Source organism: Sylvia atricapilla, chromosome 7, assembly GCF_009819655.1.
Source record: "Sylvia atricapilla isolate bSylAtr1 chromosome 7, bSylAtr1.pri, whole genome shotgun sequence".
Taxonomy (NCBI): Eukaryota; Metazoa; Chordata; class Aves; order Passeriformes; family Sylviidae; genus Sylvia; species Sylvia atricapilla.
The window spans coordinates 11,007,191-11,027,338 of NC_089146.1; the positions used below are offsets into that span (position 1 = coordinate 11,007,191).

General features: G+C 38.7%; 1 protein-coding gene across 1 annotated transcript in view; it reads right to left on the reverse strand.

Moving 5' to 3' along the window:
- The window catches only part of SATB2 (SATB homeobox 2), a 128,833-nt gene that overhangs the window by 59,515 nt on the left and 49,170 nt on the right, over positions 1-20,148 (reverse strand). The window contains exons 4-6 of the mRNA XM_066322584.1: positions 12,992-13,118; positions 10,798-10,921; positions 6,021-6,123 (exon numbers count right to left, since the gene is read on the reverse strand). Coding sequence (XP_066178681.1) covers positions 6,021-6,123; positions 10,798-10,921; positions 12,992-13,118 — 354 coding nt within the window. The remainder of the gene's footprint in view (positions 1-6,020; positions 6,124-10,797; positions 10,922-12,991; positions 13,119-20,148) is intronic.

A 20,148-nucleotide genomic window follows, 5' to 3' on the forward strand; every position in this document is an offset into this window, starting at 1 on the left:
TCCAAAACAGCCACAAGCCAGGGAAGACATTCTGCATAGCTGAGATTCATATATGCATTTACCTTAGATAAAAATTACTCTTAATTAAAAAAAATAAACCAAAACAAAACCAAAATGAAACAAAGAAACAAACAAAAAAAACCCAACAACAACAATAAAACCAACAACAAAAAAACCCCACCACAACCCAAAGGGTGTGTTTTAATTCTTGAAGAGGAACAGCCAAGAGGGCCACAACTCATGGAACACCCCTGGAATGCATGGCTGCTGCTAAACTGGTTTTTAACAACACACATGCACAAATCCCCCAAACTAGCAGTTATCATCATGGACAATGCTGAAATACAAAATGCTAACATGGGTGGGGAGAACAGCAATCAAAGGGTTTATAATTCCTGCTGAATCTTGACACTTTTTAACTTATATTTTAAGAGAGAGGCCACTCTTTCCTCATCATTAGCGACAACTGATGAACTGCTCTCCTCCTAAGGTGGTCACAGACTAAGACGGTATCTCCAAGTCAAGAGGTGATCTTCAGGTAATGTATGTTACCTAGATGCTGACAAGTTTGCCTGTGATTGATGTTATTTTTCTTCCTTTTTATTTAAGAAAGTGAGGTAAGTCCTGGCTTTAGTGAAATGAATACACAGAAAGGAGTGTAAAAGTAAGCAGAGAAGTCACAGTAATGTCATGAGCCCCACAGCCAATACTAGATGCTTCAGTGCCAGAGCCACAACTAATATCCAAACAAGATATTCAACTAATATCCAAACAAGTACTTCCTTAAAAAACATAACATTTCTGCAAAAGGTCAAGATATACACATATAAATACATAACATAAATAAACGCTTCTGCTTACACAGAGAGAGGTAAATACACATGTGTGTATCAATAAAGAGGATATCTTTAAAAGTCAGAAACACTGTTCAAGATGTGGTGTGCTGTTTCATGAGGCTTCCATAACATCTGCTTCAGAGGAACAATTAAAAACTCTTCTCAAAGCAGATATGACAGTTTTCCCCAGGCTCACACTGGCATTATCACTGTGCCGCAATCCTCAGCTCCTTCAGCCTGGAAATAAGAAAGCTGGGACTCCTTATGAGTCCTGTTTCTAACCTCTCTGAACCTAGACTGGCCTCTAGGAACACATTAGAAGAGAAACAGATTGCTCTGTCTATCCATTACTTTGAGCAAACAAACTTTCAAGAATAAAAGAGCACATAAATAACAAATCAGCAATACTGGAAAAATCAAAGAGGAGCCAAAGCAGATTCTCAATTTAAGGAAGCTATGAAAACTTTTTCTTACATTCTTGATCTGTTGAAACAGAAATAATTGAGGCCTCCAGCTTTAAACTGAAAAGCCTCATCATGCCACAAAAACTTTGAGACAGCCAGAGTCTCAAAACTCACATCCACAGAAATCTATATTTTGACAGACACTGATGGCAGGAGCAAAGATGACATGTTCTTCATACACAGACAAAAAAAGTATGTCTTTTTATTTTTAAGTCCACAATATATTTATTTCTTCCCGCTGCCTTCTTAACTTCCTCCCACCAAGCTAAGTTGTGTCATCAGGCAGAAAGAAAATATTCACACCAGTTAAGATTTGCAGTTGTGAAAGAATTCTGATACAGTGATAGTCCTTCTGATAATAATAGAAAGCATGACACTTTGAAGTGAAATATCTATGGAGAAAGAGAGCTAAAAAATATTCTAAATGCTATGAACCCAAAACACTGGGACACAAGTAGGTAACTGTTAAGAGTTTGATCCCTTGACAATAACCTGAATTGCACAGTTAAGTTCTGAAATACCTCTCTCTATATATGTCTGTATATTTATACATGTATATAGTTACTTACAAAGTGTTGTTTTTACTCCTGTATCTCTCTGTTAATCGAATTTAAAATCAATGCAAACCTTTCAAGTGATTATTAAAATCCTGCATTTCAACGATGCTGAATGCCTTCTCCCAGCCTCAGCAAGTTCAGCTTCTAGAGAAATCAGACAAGCATTTCTCAGAGAAGCATCCTCATGGGATTGGGCAGGAGAAGGCAGTTTGAGAACCACTAGACTAAGCCATTGGTCTATAGTTGTCATTGATTAGTACGTATTCTTTAGTAAAAAAAAAGGGGAATCTCTGATTCTTCACTGAGGCCAGTTTAAATATAATTAAGTCTTGTCATGTATGCATGACTTCATACTAAAAGTCCCTGCATCCCTCAAAGAGAAAAAAAAAAAAGTAAATAAAAAAAGGAAAAAGAGGCTTTACATAGTAATATTACATAAATTTGTGGTGCATACTTTGAACAAAATTACAACACACACTAAATAACTTAATTATCACCTCAAGTGATTACACACACCCATGAGGGCAAGATGGACACAGTAGAACTGTTAAGCCTTTTGTTTCCCAACCACTGTACACATTCCATTGTAACTGTTTCAATATAAGCTCTCCTTCAAATATTTACATATCCCAAAGAGACTGGAAAGAGTGGACATCCCATTACAATCTCCCTCATGTCTTCACACACATCCCAAGTGGCAGACCCAGGGCCAGGAGGAGACAAAAAGCCTCCATCCTCACACCTGCCAGTTCCCAAACCTGGCTGTACATTAACTCTCGTGCTGCTGAGTAAACTGTCAATGTCTTAAAATCTTCAAGGGATGGGGCAGGGTGGAAGAAAAAAAATTCAAGTAGAATTTCATTCTAGCATCATCCGACACAAGACAAAATTGCCAAGCCGAGCTGAACTAAGTGAAAAAATTTTTAGAATTATGAGCCTAAGTAGTCTAGCTGTCTTTTCGGTGAGTTCAACAGAATGCACACTGAGAATGTTTACTTGAGATTTGATACAATTCCATTTGTGTACAGCTTTTACATCTGTTGCTAATGATATCAAATTATTGATTGTTCACTTTCTTATATTATTTAAACATTAACTATGCACTCAGCAACCTGATGCTTTTCTTTTTTTTTTTTTCTTCTTTTTTTCCAGAGAACTTTTTATTTCTGTCTTTGGTTGTAATTACTTTGATCTTCCAGGGAGTATAATTAATTTACTGTTTATTTATTTCTATGAGAAAGGAAAAAAAATTGACCTAGTAGATCTATCTGTGGCAATTTGTAACAGAATCACATAGCTTATGTTTAGGAAATCATGGTTTTGATTAAGAAGCAACCATTTAGTTCCCACTGTTTTATTAAAACAGACATTAGCAGATAATAGGAAACACATTTAGCACTGTAGGCTGCATTTAGTTTGTAACGTCAATAAAGTTATTTTGAAGCCCCTTCCTATTTTGTATTTACCACAGCTCATGTGAATTGTTTTTTTGCTTTTACTTTCTAGTAAGCAGCTCTAGAGTTACACAAGGATACGAGTCCTGGTTCCAAATCACAGTTTTACCTAATCTATCCAGCTACAGCCCAAAAAATGAATCCCTGCATCATCCATTCACCTTCTTGGAAGTCCTTTCTAAAAGTATTATTAAAGGAGTCCGTGATGACTGATGTATGTAACTTGAGTCACTGATTTTGCACACTAACTGAGCTGTCCTGCAGGACTATCTGGCTACAGAAAAGAAACAAAATAACATGAAATGAGAGATGATGAGAAACTGAAACCACCTAAAGAAGCGCAGAAGTTTTCCTGTTTGCAGGTGGTTAAGATTACTGCTCTGAAGTTCCATGACTGTTTATTCTCCATGCACCACTGTACCTGCCACAGACTCTTTGTTTTCTCTCCCACTCATATGGTTGATGAATCAACACTACTTGAACTGCTTTATAGCAGCTTGTGTTTACTTCACACATACCTTAACCTTCCTTTTTCTCCTCCTACTAACACACACACGAATTTCCAAACAGCAATGACTGGTTGTGTCTCTGAATAGCACAGATACAGAGTTATCTGGCAAACTCTTCGGGTTTGGATCCTTGACCTTTTGATTGAGGTTTCATTCTGCTTTTACTGCACTTAACAATTTAACTGTGCACTTACTAAATAAAAAAAAAAAAAAAAAAAAAAAAAGGAAAAAAAAAGTAAGAGTGTAAAGCCCTAAGAATGGAAGAAAGTGGAAGACAACAGCGTGCTGGAGATACTCAGAAGCTGCAGTAGTATCTCTACAGTTAAGAACACTACAGTTAAGGGCTTCCAGTGCCTCTGCAACTGGCACCCTTGCCCAGTTTTGAAAAAAAGAAAAAGAAAATTTTAAAAAAAGCCTATTTCTCTTCTCCCGGAACAGCAAGTAAAAGCGAATGGTGATGACCTCGAAGCTGCTTGATTCCTTTGATTGCTTTTTAACCAAGAGGCTATGTTAAAGCACTCTGAATAAAATTCTGTTATTAAAAGACACCATTTAGAGAAAAGAAACACTTCTGAGTCACACAATGTCAATTTAGATAGAAAAAAAAAATACCCAGTTTATTTGGCATGAGAGTAACCACATACTAAAATGTCCAATCAACATTTTTACTTCTAGCCTAAGCCATTTTAGTAGCTTAAAAGTAACATCTCCATTTCCCTGCCTGCATTGTTACCCCAATTCTGCCTGGACAATTTTCCTCCTAGACACAAATTGTTTCACCATAGGATATTTTTTTCCTTCTTCCCCTAGTGAAAATCTAGTCATTGCAGAGCCCAAGCATGAGTGTCTTACAGGTAGGCTCTGCACAAGCCAGATGTTCAGAGAAAAAAACAGATGTCTCAGAACTTGTTCTGATGTTCCACACAATTTTGTTTCATGTCTTCCTAACTCAAACAGCAGACTTTTTATAGTATTATTATGCAGATTTCTAGTCTGTCCTAAGGAAACAAAACAAGTAACCTTTCTGTAGCTTATGTTTGCCAGCCTTTTATCAGGAAAAGATGGCACATTCTTTTTGAAAGGTGTTAATCTTCACACAACTAAAAATACAATGGTTCCTCAGGAAGGACATGACATTATCCTATTTCTTCCTATTGTTTGTGAATTCTGTTATGATTTTCCTGGTTACTGAAAGGATCACAGACAGAAACAACAGTAACAGTCTATGCCTTCTTTCAGACAACGCATCTTCCTTTCAGTGGTGTAAGAGAGAGAAAAACTATGGAAAAACTCTGTCCCAGGACACAACTAATCTCCAAGGGTGATGGATATTTGGGGAGAGAGAAGCCAAGTGGAATTACAAAAAAGCTTTTGACTGTTCTCTAACTCCTGAGCATTTAAAGCACATGAGTGTTTAAAAAACCCCCAACCAAACCAAAAGCTTACTAAAACAAATAGTCTGGTGCACACCTAAGCCCCTCGCCAAAGGAAAGGAAGGATAAAAGAACAAACTACACATTATGGACGGACCCTCTTCACATCATTTTGGACACCACTGACAGGTGATCAGTGGTGAGGATGGGACGAACTTAGAAAAATTTTACTGCCTCAGGCAGTGCGAACCTACTAATATAATTTCATTATAGAAAAAAATATAAACAATAGGCTCTTTTTCTCTTAATTTCAGTGGGTGCAGCACCCTGTTATTTACAAGTGTCTCCCAACAATCCGTATTAAATTCTCTGTATCCAGATTCCACAGGATAAAATACAGCAGGAATGCCTGTACACTTTGCATTACTGAAAACAGTGAACAAGGGCACCTGTAACTTAAGAAATCAGGTTTTCAGCTTTCAGGAACAAAATGAAACTATGACAACTTACATAGCAATTTAACTTTAAAATCCTGAGATACTACAACATTTTCTTTCCAAAATGTTTTCGCTTAATTCAAAACACAGTTGATCTTTCAGCACAGCTAAACGGGATATTTTAAGCATGCTTTGTGTCCTGTGTTTTCATGCCAGCCTTGTTTGTAAAGTATCAGATTTAATTTCAAATGTGCTGTGACTGTGTCCTCTTTGTAGACAAGTTCACAAATATTATTATTGCTTGTTATTACTTTTATTTAAAGCAAATAATCTCAAACTGTCAGCAGAATTTCAAGAACTTGGAAAGCAACAACAAAAAAATCAATTTACCTTTAATCTTCTTGTACTTTTTGTACCATCTCCCAAACTCCTGGCACTTGGTTGCTGACACATTGGCATAGTATGTACTATTTACAATGGATGAAATCATACTCTGGAAGTATAGAAAGAAAAACAAAAAGTGATTTAAAATATCTTCCACAATTAGAAATCTTTTCCAGGGAAAGCAAGTGGCATGCAAGTGCATAATGATCATCCATTTGTAACTTTAAACCCAAAAGAACATTCTGATGAGTACAAAAACTTTGTTTTATTCTCCAGTCTATATGCCCAGCCATGAATAAATCACAAAATAATTATTTTGCATAATTATGTAAAAAAAAAATTATAGTACAAACCTACATTGAGACCTGCAGCTCAGGCTGGGAGGGAAAGTTCTACTTTGCTTTCTACTTGTGATACTGCAATAGCTAAACTTTAGTTGCATAACAGCAGGCAGTGCCATGCTGAGGAACACACGCTCACTGCACCAAGAACAATTTAGGAACCAGATCCTAAAGGTAAGATTAGATGCTCCAGCATGCATAATCCAAATAATGCTTTTCAGATGTCTCTGTTCTGCTTCCAAATGCAGCAAGACCGCACAGCCAAGAACTGGAGAACATCCGTGCTACTCGCTGCAGAACAACAGTTAGGCAAATAAGTTAAATTAATATAATTTACAGAAACGTGTGATTAGCCCTTGTGTGAAAAATCACCCAGAAGAGAAATTAGCAGTGCCAGTCAGAGTACAGGGAACTACACATACTACAACACAGAGCAGTCTAAACCCACAAAAAAGCTCAACAAAACTGAAATATCACTTGCCTAACCAGCACCCCTCCATACATGCTGACTGAACAGAGTCTGCAGACTGGTTTTCCAGCACCTGATACCAATAAAAAAGATATTTTATATCAAGGGTGATTCTGCCCATTGGGTGGGCAAACAGCCTCATTATTGATAGTTCTTCCATTCTATTTTTCCCTTCTCTTCCTCCATGCTTTATAGAGGAGGCATCCTTTTAATAACATTTTGCTCTTCTTTTCCCCTTTCTGAACCCTTTCAGGGTCAAATTGTTGCCAGCACACGTACACTGCCAACAAGGAAATGCAATCTAACAGCACCAACACACAGGAGCCAATGCAGCTTCTCCACAGAGCGTACTTTATTTCCTTCTGCGCTTACGTCAAAGCTCAGAGAAAGCCATGGCACCTTGTCAGACCTTTCTGCACAAAGAGGAGAGAGCAAGGATGATCTCACAGCTCAAACTATGGCTTCAAGCCTGGCCTATGAGCTCCTACAGGCTCTTGGCCATCCCTGGAAAGCTACAAGGCTTAAGCACTGGCTCAATGAATTTAACAATGCTTGAAAAACAAAATTGTCCCTGCCCTCTTCCAGATTTACCCAGCCTCTTGTCCTATTCATTGCTGTATCACAGGACCTCGTCTGTTCCTAACTCTTGAGTTTTAGGAACTTAAAAAAAGTGAGTAAAACTGAGCAACTTAAGATAACTGGGTGATAAGGATTACTTTCACTCTTCAATAGGTAATTTCACTTTCACTACAGAGGCCCTTCTGCCTTTTCACTCTGCATTTCCACTCAAAGGGTGCTATGGTGCACTGCAGTAGAGTTTGAAGGCTATGAAGTAAAAGCCTTCTTAAGTAGCAGCTCCAATTTCTAAAACTGAGATTCAATTTTCTAATTAAAATCAATATTTTGAGACATAAACCTAGCATTGTGGCAGTCAGCAGCAATTCCCTGCCCATAAATCTTTCCTTGCTCTACAGCATTTTAACAAGCAATAGAATTCTGAAAGCCTCACATGGCAATAGCCTCTACTGAAGAAGGGTTTTCAACACAGTTGAACAAACCTGGGGTTTTTTTTGCATCCCTTCAGTTAAGTTTCCATTCACTAAAGGAAGGGTGGGGAAATTGTTCAACTCTGTCTACATAGCAGTTTGGTTCTCTTGATTTTTTGGGGGAGTGAGGGTTTCCTTCTCCAAATCATCTAGCTCTACAAGAAATCAACATTACTGAAATCATGAGGCTATTAAACATCACATAATATGTTAACCAATTAACCTTTATTTAAAAAAACAAAACTTAAAACTAAATAGTAAAATTAAACAGTAAATTAACCACTGCTGAAAAAAATCCCAGGACAGATACTCTTCTGCAGGGGAAAGAATTATAACAACTTTCAAACCACATATCCTCACTATTATACGTAAAGAGGTATTTCTCTTAGGAATCTTGGTAAGTAAGCAGAAAGGACATATCCATTTAAAAGAGAGCAGAAAAAAAAATCACTAACTAGTTGCAAATTTCTAAATAATGCATAATATTTCTGGAAAAATCCTTAAAGAAGGAATAAAGCAGCAAATGCTTGGTATGTGTGTGGCCATGACAGCCATGTGGAATGAAAACTAGTTAGACTGGGAGCTAAGAAATACCCACACAAAGAAAATCTGGTGCAGTAAGTTCAAGGAGAAAAACATGGGACATGCTCACATCTCAAGAAAGCTTGCTCCAGCAAAGAGACAAAATGCATTGTCAGTGCTGAAATGAGTTATACAACACAGTAAAGACAGAGATCTCTACAAAAAGATGGAAACGCTGAAATAACTGGATTTCATTCTGCCACACACACTCCCCCCACCTACCCTCCTTCCACCCAGCTTGGTTAACTGGGATTTATTTGTTTGAACAGGAGCCTTATGCTAAGGGTAGCTAAGCTGCAGACATGTAATACACCTAGCAGAAAAAAACCAGAACAATTTTAAATCAAAGTGAATGATTACATTTCCCATTAGCAGCAATCAGAATCCCCATCTGGGCTGCCTGGAGAGCGCGGGCACTGAGAACCAGAGATGAGCACCGTCGCTGGTGGGAGCGGGAGCTCCCCGCGCTGCCGCTCTCCACTGCTGTACTTGAGGCACTGCGAGCACATTAATAAACAGCAGCATTTACTCTGCAGTTTGACTCCTAAGAGACCACTCTGCAATTTGCTGCTGTCAATAATATATTAACCACAAGGGGGTTGTAATGACATTTCACATTTGGCATGATATTTTTTTAAAACTGATTTGGGAGAAGGAATTGTATTAGAGGCATATTTAGATGATGGTAATAGACAGCTTCTATACAACCTTCCATTGTATCTTCTGCATTTTGTGAGCTAAACCAAAAGAGACTGAAACTTTTTATGGCAATAATAATAATGATACAGGCTGCATTCTGCAGTCTCAGTTCAAGGGTTAGTCACTGCCCAAGGTCATTTATATCTGTGCTTAAAAGTAAACAAGTTCGACTTCTACAGAAGGATCTCCCCTTAGCTTTGTCTGCTAAATAAATACTGGGGCAAGGATTTCAACTGCTACACTTCTGCCATCAGTAATTTTGTAAATATATGTCAGACTGAGGCTATAGAAGGAGTAAACCAACTGCAGCGTTTCCACCTGGTAGGCTTTGAAACTGAAGTGGGAGGAAACAGACTCAGACAACAAATGAATTCTGCATATGAAATGATGCATAGTTTAGTTATGCTGGATATTGAAGAAGACTGGGCAGAGACAACCATATGCTGCAATCATCATTAGCTGACCAGATTCCACAGATAATTCTATTTAAAGAAATTACACTTAAACTGTGTGAAAAGGAAAACACTTTCGTATTCAACGCGTATTCCACACTGCACATATCTACAGTGACTGTTACTCCTTTACTAAGTTGGCAAGTTCCATGTTCTTTTCTTACAAAACCCTTGCATTCCTGTTAGCTCTGCAGATCACACATGGCTAAAGAAGGTGAAGAATGTGATTCCTGCCAGCTCTGTATTTCACCTCTGTGCCTTTCCCTGGAGTTGCAATTGTAACACAGCGAGGCAAATTTGTGGTGAATAGAGAGAATTCTCTTGGTTCATGGAGGATTTGGATCATAAATTGCAGGATGAACATAGAGTGCAATGGAAGACACACAATCACAGGAGAAAAAATGCTGTATATAAGCAAGCAAAGCAATGGATTTTTAGGAAGCTGGAATTACCCATGTTTTGACTCTTGAAAGATACAGTGGACAGATTAACCTGATTCTAGCACACATTTTAGAAGGCAATATATTTTTCATGCCTAGCAAAGTTACCTGGTCTGGGTGCTAAAGTGTTACTCTGTTTTTTCTGAGAGGCAAGAAGAAGTAAGTCATAAAAATTTTATGAATGTCTCATTATAACAATCTGAAGTACAAATAGAGCTCGTGACATCTGTAAGAACCTGTGTCTTAGACATGACATCACTGCCATTTAAAAAGCAGTCATGGAGAATGAGGTTGAGTTTTTGTTCTTTTTTTAACATAATTACATATACATTTTTTGTTGCTGTTTCCTAGAAATTGGGGCACAACTGTTAAAACTGCACACTTTTTATCATGGTTGCAGCCAGATGAGAGCTATCCATGGGTTAGGGGGGAAAACAAGCCTCTGCTAGTGAGAAGAAGCCACTCAAATCTTGCATTTGAGGATCATTAGTCCTATTGCAATAGGTTCAGATACAAATCTAAATAAAGGATTTACATCTCTATGAAAACCAATTAATTAAGTCATAATTTTTACCTGGCAACTCACTAAGAAAACATGGTGTAAAGATACTATTTAACATATTAACTAGAATTTCTCCTTTCTAAAGTAAACAAGGAATTTATGGAATTGTTTAGTGTAGGCTCTTTACAGAAAAAAATATGAGCTTTAGTTCTTGCAAATCTTTTTTTCCCTAAGCCTGCTGAAAGCACTGACCTGTGAGAGAGGGCATTCTTTGGCTAATGTGCTCTGATTCATCTCTTTGAGCAGTTCCTTTAAGGCATTGCGAACTGTGGCATGGTTCCACTGCTCTGCTGGCAAGTCTTCCAACTTTGAACAACTGTTAAAACAGAAAGAAAAAAGCAGATAGAAATATCACCTTCACAGATGCTTACTTTTTGCATGCAAGTGCTACAGACCTTTAAGCAACAAGCACAACCCTGGAGTTTCCTGCTTGGCCAGCCCATCAAGGTGTTTCTCCCCTCTATTCCTCTCCCGCCAAACACAATTACTGGAAGATGTGCAGTTCAACACACAGCTGCTGATCCTCCTATAGCATATGTGTGCATAACCATTCCTGCTGGGGCCTGATGGAGAGCAAAGAAATTGCATAAAGGGAGCCCTAGGAATGGCTGAATAAAGGCATCCTCTCCAGACAAAGATACTCCTGCTGGCATAGAAAAATAAACATATATGCTGCACGGCCACTAACAAAATCTCTGAACAGTGAGGGCCCTCATTGTGTGGAGGCAAGACTTTGAAAGATTAATTTAATTTTATACAGGTTCTTATACTGCCCTTATCACTGAAGTATCTGAGAGCCTTTCAGAAATACATTAAGCCATATGCCCAACATCTGTCACGTGCAGCTCATTCTCACTTTCATTCCACAAGAACTGCGTATGTAGTGAAGCTTTTGTCTTCATATGACTTTGTGCCTCTTTTAATTTAACAAGCTTATTGGTTTGTGTCTACATGCATGGAGACAGACACAAGAAGCACATCAAAAAGGTGGGAGAAGCTTGTCACTGCCATGTCTGCTGCAGAGACTTAATGCATGCTCTCCCACAGCCCCAGAAGGTGGTTCTGCCTTCTGCCCTTAGAGCCTGGCTTTTCTCTCACAGCTGAGCCTTCAGTTGTGGTGGTGAGTTCAAGTAGCCAGTGATCATCTTTACTGAAAAGTCACAGACTATCTTTTATTTATGTAGCAAGCATTCAGGCACTTCAAAGATTTGAGATCTTAATCTCAGGTTCCTACCCTTTGCTAATACAGAATGTGACAATAGACTCCATGAACTCCTGGTAGCTCATACTTCCAAGGAACCGAGTTACTACACTTGTTTTATAGCAGCTATAGGGTCTAGACACTCTTTCACAACTACCTTCCAGAGATGCAGCCCCGCTGAAAAATTTTAACAATATATAAAACCAAGAAAAGACCTGTTCAAACTAAAGCACTATCAGAGACTCAACAAGAAAGAAATGTTGCTGTTTGGGAGTTTAATGTCCATGAGGCATCAACTATTTCCAAATTCTTAATTGAACTCAACAGTTTGAGGGTAAGTACCTGTCACCAAAGGACACGCACATATCCCTGTGGGCCCCTCCTCTGTTGAAGTCAAAGCTTTAAAGAATTGTCAGCAAGTTATTCCAGACTGTCTGTTATTTTTTACTCTTTCCTCTGTCATGTTCTGGCCATACAGCTACGGGAGGCTGTGCAATGTAGGCCTATCTGCAGCTCTGGAGTATGCCATGCATTGCCAGGGACCTTACATTTGAGGACTCTTTAGAAAGCCAAGAGAGAGAAAGAAGAAAAAAGGAAGAAGAGTGGGAAGAAAGGAGGGTGAATAAGTCTAAAAGTGTTGGGAGCTTTTGCTTTGCTAATCAGAACTAGCCCTCAGGGAAGGAAAATATTTTCCAAATGCCAAATGGAGTTGCCGTGACACTTTCCTTCCTTGTCTTCTGCTTGCTGGAAAGACCACTGGAGAAAAAAAAAGGAAAAGTAAAAAAAGATCCCCTCCTCCACATCTCAGTAATTGTCTGCAGAAGACCTGGATTTTTATAATGCAGCCCCTAGAAAAAGACAAGGAGTTTATTATTTGATAAAATTAGAACTTAAGAATCCATTAAATTATAGACTGTAGAAAGGTCTGCCTCTAGAAGTTTTTACTTGACTGGGTTTCCATTCTTCTCCTCTCTGTTACCATATTGCTACTTCAGAAAACATACAACAACAGTTGGAACATGCACCAAAAAGCTGTCAGGTGACCGACCCTTCTCTCCATTTTCTTTTCATTTCATCAAAAGCCCAGAAATTAATGAAGACAGGATGTGCTAATCTCTGTAGTAATGCTGTAACCAACAGAGCAGCTCAGAGAATAGGGAAGGCCAGATGTTCAGAAACACCCACCTTTGTAATTGGATTTTCAATGTCACAACATGATAGACATCTTGTAGCATGTCGGCTACTGTCGCATCTGGTGCATCAGTCACATAACTGAGAGGGAGGGGATTCCACCTCCCCAGCTTGATTATTCCTGAAAAGAAAACAAAAAAATCCATACTTTATATTTTATCAGCCATATATTAAACCCTTCAGCCAGGTTGATTTTTCCCAAGAAAAATCTTGGGAAAATTAAAGCTCTGCCTTGAGGTTTATTGCAGTCTTGCCCAGAAAGACGTGTTCTACTGACTCCTGAGGCAATGAGTGAGAAAGAGCAGGAATAGATTTAGAATTTTTAGCAGACAGTTGCTGACATGTTCCTGACTCTTAAAATACTTCAAGGAAGCATAGGAGACTTCCTCCCTTCACATCTTTCATCGCAGCTCTAAAGCCCAGTTCTTTTAAGTTAGGATAAGCTTTAAGTACTCTATAGTCCTGATTTTGCAGTCTACAAAAACTTTTCAGTAAAGAAATGCATTACTTTTGACCTGAACAGGAAAATTCTTATGCGTGGGCTTTCAGCACTGTTACAATCTAAGCATGGTACGATTCCCAGTGTGGATGGATGCCACTGGAAACCCACCAAGTAGGAAGAGTTCACTCCCAGAGACGAGTTGCATTATGCAGACGGTTGCTTTTCTTCGTGGGGGAAAAAAAAAAAAAAAAAAAAAAAAAAGAACCAAACAACTGCAAGCCGCTGACCACAGATCCAAAATAGTTTTTTGGAGGCGGGGGAGAATGCTGTAAGTTCTATTTCTACTTCTGTTCATTCTTTAATAGGGATCATCACCTCTTCTGGATGAGATTGTCACAAAGACTGTAAACTTGGATGGTAAACCATTTGGTGCAGAGGTATTATTTTTGTTTAGACAATTGCAGAGGGCCCACCCACACCAAAAACAATGACTAATCCCAGGAATGACTTCCAGGAAGACACCAAACAAAGAAAGCCACAGTGCCATCTTACATGACAGCAAAGCAGTTCAGCTTTGTTCTGCACTATTGCCACTACTGTTTTTATTCCCTCCTTCATTGTGTTCCCATTGCCCCACTGTTCTGCTCACTTAACTTTCCTCAGCTCAGCCCTATGAGACACCATTCTCCCATTCAAACTGATGCCTTCTGAGGTTTCTTTATATACTGTTCGATCTTTGAAAAGACATCCATAAACTCAACTGCCAGAAAAAAAGTAATACACTAATACATGAGAAGACTACTTCTTCTGAGATAACAGGCACGCCAAGAACTCCTCTTGGGTATCTGGAAGGATGTTGTGATGCCAAGAAACTTCAACTGTCTCCTCACTTTCCACTCCCAGCCCTTCACCAGCTCTGGAACTAACCAAACTGTAAATGACAAAAACCTTTTATCCTGATCTCCCAAATACAATCAGAAAATAAACACCACACTGAAACAGTAAAACAAAGCTTCTCACAGAGACAATAACAGAACACAAGGAGCCCATGAAATACCTGCTATAGAGTATTTTCTCCCATTCCTACACAGATTGAAGAGAAAATAATTTTAGTACAACTCTTTTTCTGTAGCACTTAAATCTTTGCATTTACCACCGACGTACTGCTTTGCAAGGCATTCTGTCACCACATACTGAAAGAAGTTGCAAGTGACCTAGTTCATCCTCAGTGGCACAAAGTTTCACTGTAGCGTACTGGTACAGACAGGCTAATATTTCAAGAGCAGATTAGAAAGCTTTTGGCAAAGAGAGATATTGTCCAAACGAAACAAAAAGTTACTAAGTGTTGCTTGATATCCAATGCTTGAAAATGGGACATAAACAGAACAAAAACATTTCAATGATGCACTGTTTCAGTATTAAGATTTAACAATCTGGTGCTGAATATGCTGCAGTATAAATAGTGCCTGGACTCAGATCCAGTAGAGTAACACACAGCTCTCATTCACAGCACCGTATGTCTCCAGTGCTGGCTCCTTGAGTCATATTCCACTTGCCAAGAAAAGCTGTTTTTCTTAAGGGGATAGTTTACTTAATGTTATCTCTGGTGACAACAAGAAATGCATATAGCGCAGCATATAGTAGTCATGAAATGAGCATCAAGGGTCCACTGAGTAAAATATATGCTGGAAAAACACAGTTTAGCTGGTGACTTCCTTCACCTCCTCCTGCTATATAAAAATCTAAAACAAAATCACCTAAAAATCCAGAAATCTATACCAGCTTCACAGAACACTTGGCTTCCTATGTTTAACCTCGCCAAGTTTTCATGTAATTGAAAAAATAAGCATCATATGTGCCCCATAAGTCACATCTAAATTGGTAATATTTTACAAGAGGCTTTATTTTTCATTCAATTAAGGAAAGCACTCAGAGAGCACACCATCTGCAACTGCTCAGGCCTGGCAATGCTGGCAAAGGACAAAGAGATGGTTAGGAAGCACTGAAGTTACTAAAGGTGTCCCCAGACTAAAAGGGTCTAAAGAAAAAAAACCCTGTGCAGCCAGAGTGCACCATGGGAAATACTATGCAAATTGTTTTACAGGAATGTCTGCTACTACTGGAAGTTAGGGAGATTTTTTTTTTCTTTTTTAATCCTCCTCTACAACTGGAGAGGAAATTGTTTTGGCTGGATTTAAACAAACACAGGTGTTACCATAATGCTCAGTACCTCTGCACGTTAACACCTGCTGAGAGTCCTTTACTCTGTGTTACAGCACTGCTGATGCACGCTATTTTTTCAGCCGGTGTGATATGACGTGTGAAATATTTCTTTCCAGAGCACATTAAGCTGGTCCAAACGATAGCCAGAAGCCATGGTTTCCATTCAGCTCCTCAGCAGACTTCACAGGTGCTTATTTCATGGCACCAACACTGTACTTAAGGCAACTCTTGGGCTATGTTAGGGAAGATGATGCCAGCTTGTTGAGCAAATGTATTCTCTGCATGCTTAGAAATTTCAGAATGACTACTCAGTAAAAACTGAGTGGGCCAAAATTTTCCCCCTAAAAAGGTTCCTTCTTACCCAGACTGGGTGTTTCTAGCATAAAGGCAACACTGAGAGGATAACAGTCTGGTAGCGAGGGGTCACTTCCATATACACACTTTTTATTATTCCTCTCACTGACTTCAAATGGTAGAGCTCAGGCCTTAAACAAATAGTTTTAACTGGCCTGGCTGAGCTTTTATCCTACCACAACTGACACTTGGGCCGGGGAACAGGAATGAGCAAAGGTCACTATGTTATTAATGAATATACTACAACTCTGGGAGTATCACTTCTCTGTCAGCTCCAAACCTTCTCAAAATTATGCGTGGATAACGCACAGCAGATCAGAAAGCTCAGGAAATCCAAAACCACATCTTCCTTGAGTTCCCAAAACTCTTCTGTAAACAAATCTGGTTCTCTTTCCTGTATCTATTGGGTCTTTTTTCCTGTGAAAGTTTTATGAAGGGAAAGCTAACAGATTTCAATGCTTGCACACACTCAAGAAATGGCCATACACTAGAACAGCTCTCAGCTCACCAAGAAATGACTGAACACAGCCAAGGCCTGTTAGGCAATTAAAGACAATAAAGACATCAGTTTTCTCAAAAGATTTTTTCAAAACCTATTTTAGAAGAGTTTCTCTACCCACACTGGCTGTTTGTTCTTGAATGGCATGTACTTCTGTAGCCAGGTCTTTTATTAACTTCGAGCCTCAGCTTCATCAAAATGCAGACAGGGGAAAAAAGAGGAACTTTGTGTAAAATGTGTGTAACTCCCTTTACCCACAAGAATGGCAGAACACACCAGTGACAAACTTCTGTGAGTGTCAGGTTTGTACGTAACAACCACTGCAATTTACTGCTGTCACTCCACTTAGGCCAGTGATGTGCCACCCTGCCAGCAGGTTTCCAATTGAGTTTCATTCAAAAAGCAGCTCCTTTGGAGAAGAAAGTGGTAACTACATAAGTGAGAGCAGAACACTACACTGAACAGAAGTCTTGCCCTGCTGGATCACAGCTGACCCATTCTATATCCAGCAGAACTCGTCATAGGATCCTCATGAGCTTTATTTTATCACCTGAAAAAATGATGCACCTGAAGCACTGGGATTATTCCTAGGATGTCACCCTACTGAGATGTGTATTGAATGGATGCAAGGCTGGGGCTAAAGCAGACTTCCAGAATAACTGCTTTGATCAGGAGCATCAAACGACAAAAGGCAGAAAGCTGCTTTCTAGAAAAACACAGCTAAGCTGGCAAACCCTTTCCATTACTATGTAGTTCACACTGTCCCATGAAAATTATTTATCTATACAGGCTAGAAGCCTCATTTGTCATTGCAAATGGAAAGACAGCCACACAGTACACTCATTCTAAGAATGCCACATCATGGGTTCAGAACATACACATCATAGTCTAACTATGACACTTCTTGGTCCTAATTGGAATGAAGACCAGGTCCTCCATCTCCCACTCATCTGCACAGGTAACTTTTAATCTGGATAGCCCTGTAACAATTACTGGAGCACCTCAGGTACTCTCCAATACATCACTGCTGTAAAATCAAACTCTTAAAATGAGGCATTTTCCAAATTCCTTTTTGTGGCTAAACAGAGCAAACAAGACCAGAACATGCTTCACCACGTCACTGGCTCCTTTCAAACCATCCCCTGCACCCACTATGGCTATACTCTTTATTTTACCTTTCACTAATTATGAGCCTACCTGAATTACATCTTAAATGGATACTCACAGCACTAATGCAAATGCATTTGCAGCATTCATGTAATTTATTTTAAATGCTAATCTGACAGTTAGTCAGGTGTCCTAGAATGTTTTCCTTTGCATCCCAGGGATCCTAGGACCACAGCCCAAGAGTGGCAGACTGCAAACACAAGGCTGGTCGAAGAACACAACCAACATTTGCTGCTGCCTTGTGAATTCAATCAAGTACTTTTGGTCAAACATAATGCTTTTTAACAGCAACTCTTAACAAAATAACAGACACTCAGGAGAAACTGCAGGTTAACATTAATACCCAAATGCTTCTGATTTCTTTTACCACTCCAAATGAAAAACCTCCAAGAGATACCAAATAAAAGCCCCACTTCTGGGACCACCAAGCCATTTTTCTATCAGCCACTACTGCAGGACTTCCCTCCAAGATGGGCAGGCTCTTGTGACAACGACTGCATCTGTTTATCCCCTTCAAAGGCATATTGTCCCTATGCTTTAGCATGTAATTTTCCTTTGCTGAGCTGTGTTTTGTTACAGAAATTGAAAACTGCCTGTCCCATGTAATAAGTACAAAGAATTATTTATTCATAAATCAGTTTGCAGAAAATCACTACCCTGCAGTACGTAACAATTCAGCCTGTGTTTCTTACCTCTATACTGGCTGTAGTATATCATCACACTGTAACAACATAAAGCCATAATTTGTAGTTATTACTGTTAATCCAGCAAAGTGAATGACTTTCCAAGCAGAAAGGATGAAAAAGCAATGGGAAAAATTACAAAAAATTAAACTGATTATATTAATTTTTGTATTATACTATTGAGCCGTCTTTTCTAGCTGTTTGGAAAATCTAAGAAAATTTTATACCACCTTTGCCCATTGTTATAAGGGTGCCTATATTACTCTATTGAATTTCAATCAATGACACATTGGGGTAATAGATGGAAAAAAATAACCATCAGAATCCTCCCCCATACTTCTAAAGCATCTTTCATCAGAGGGTTCCAATGCACTTTAAAAACATTAATTAATTGAACTTTACAACATCCTATATGTGAGGTAGACTGTATTCTGCCAGTTGACATATTGCTGATGTAGTGATTGAAGCACACAATGAACATAATCCTATACTTATGCCTATACAAAAGAATTCCCCTCCTTCATCATTTCAATCCATAATAAATAATTCAGTGAGAGAACAGGAATAAACTATGTGATTACACTGTGATATACACATCCACAAATCAACAGGAACTCCCACAAGCCCCGAATGACAAATGCTTCACCCCAGCTCCTGAGACTTGTGCAACTTCGGGGCTCTGCACAAAAGGGTGACCTTCCCCCAAGGGGAAAGCACAGCCCAGCCCCACGAAGCTCTGGCAGCACAAAGCCCCTTGAACTGCCGCAAGTCTTGGCTCTTGCTGCTTTAAATGCTCTCAAACTCTGTGTACCAGTGATGGTTTAGAGCACAGAACAACACATCTAGGAGCCAGTAAATTTAAACACTTTCTGCCTTGCACATCTGTAACAGTACACAGACTTTAATATAGACTATGCATTTACATGATTACATATGATATTTATATGATTATATAGTAAAAGTTTTATAGAATCATGGGTATAACTATCAATAGAAGGACTGTTAGTGTTACAAGGTTTAATGCCAAACTTCAGAGTAGTTTCATAGATGAAAATCACTTTGATACATGAAGCTTGGTTTTGCGTTTTTAATTTTTTGAATGCAAGCATTGCCCCTTCCTTTCCTCCAGCATGACTGTACTGAAGTATTTGACTTAAATAACATACACTAAACAGTTTAATGGCTTGTAATTCTACATATCGGGTTTACATTTTACAGTAAAAAGATTGTGTCTCGTGTAATAGATGCTGCTCCACATTTGGGAAACGTTATGTGAGGACCCTGACTTTTATTAGATTAATTTAATATAGGCACTAAGTTACTAGACTAAATTAATAAAGATCTTCTTAAAAAAAAGGAAAAAAATCGGGGGGAGGAGAGAGAGTGAACAGAATGAACCCACAAATTAAATAAAATTTTCTGGAGCTTGTTATTTTGGAAGTCTTTATTTAATTTTCCAACCTCTATTCAGTTTGAAAAAACAGCCAATAATTGGTAAGGAAACAGGAAAAAAATTCGATGTTATTTACTTCAGGGGATTATTTTTAAAACTGTTATATGATAGAACAGGAATACCACAAATAAATAGAAGGGCAAGGAAGCAAAGGAAGTACTACTAAAAAAATACAACACAACGGGTCATTCACTGAAGTTTCCAGAGCAGATTCAATGATCCTTGTGGGTCCCTTCCAACTCAGAATATTCTGTGATTCTGAAGTATTTTTTACATTTCCTATATTAGTTATCAAACTACCACCTCCACTGAGGAAAAACACATTGAGTC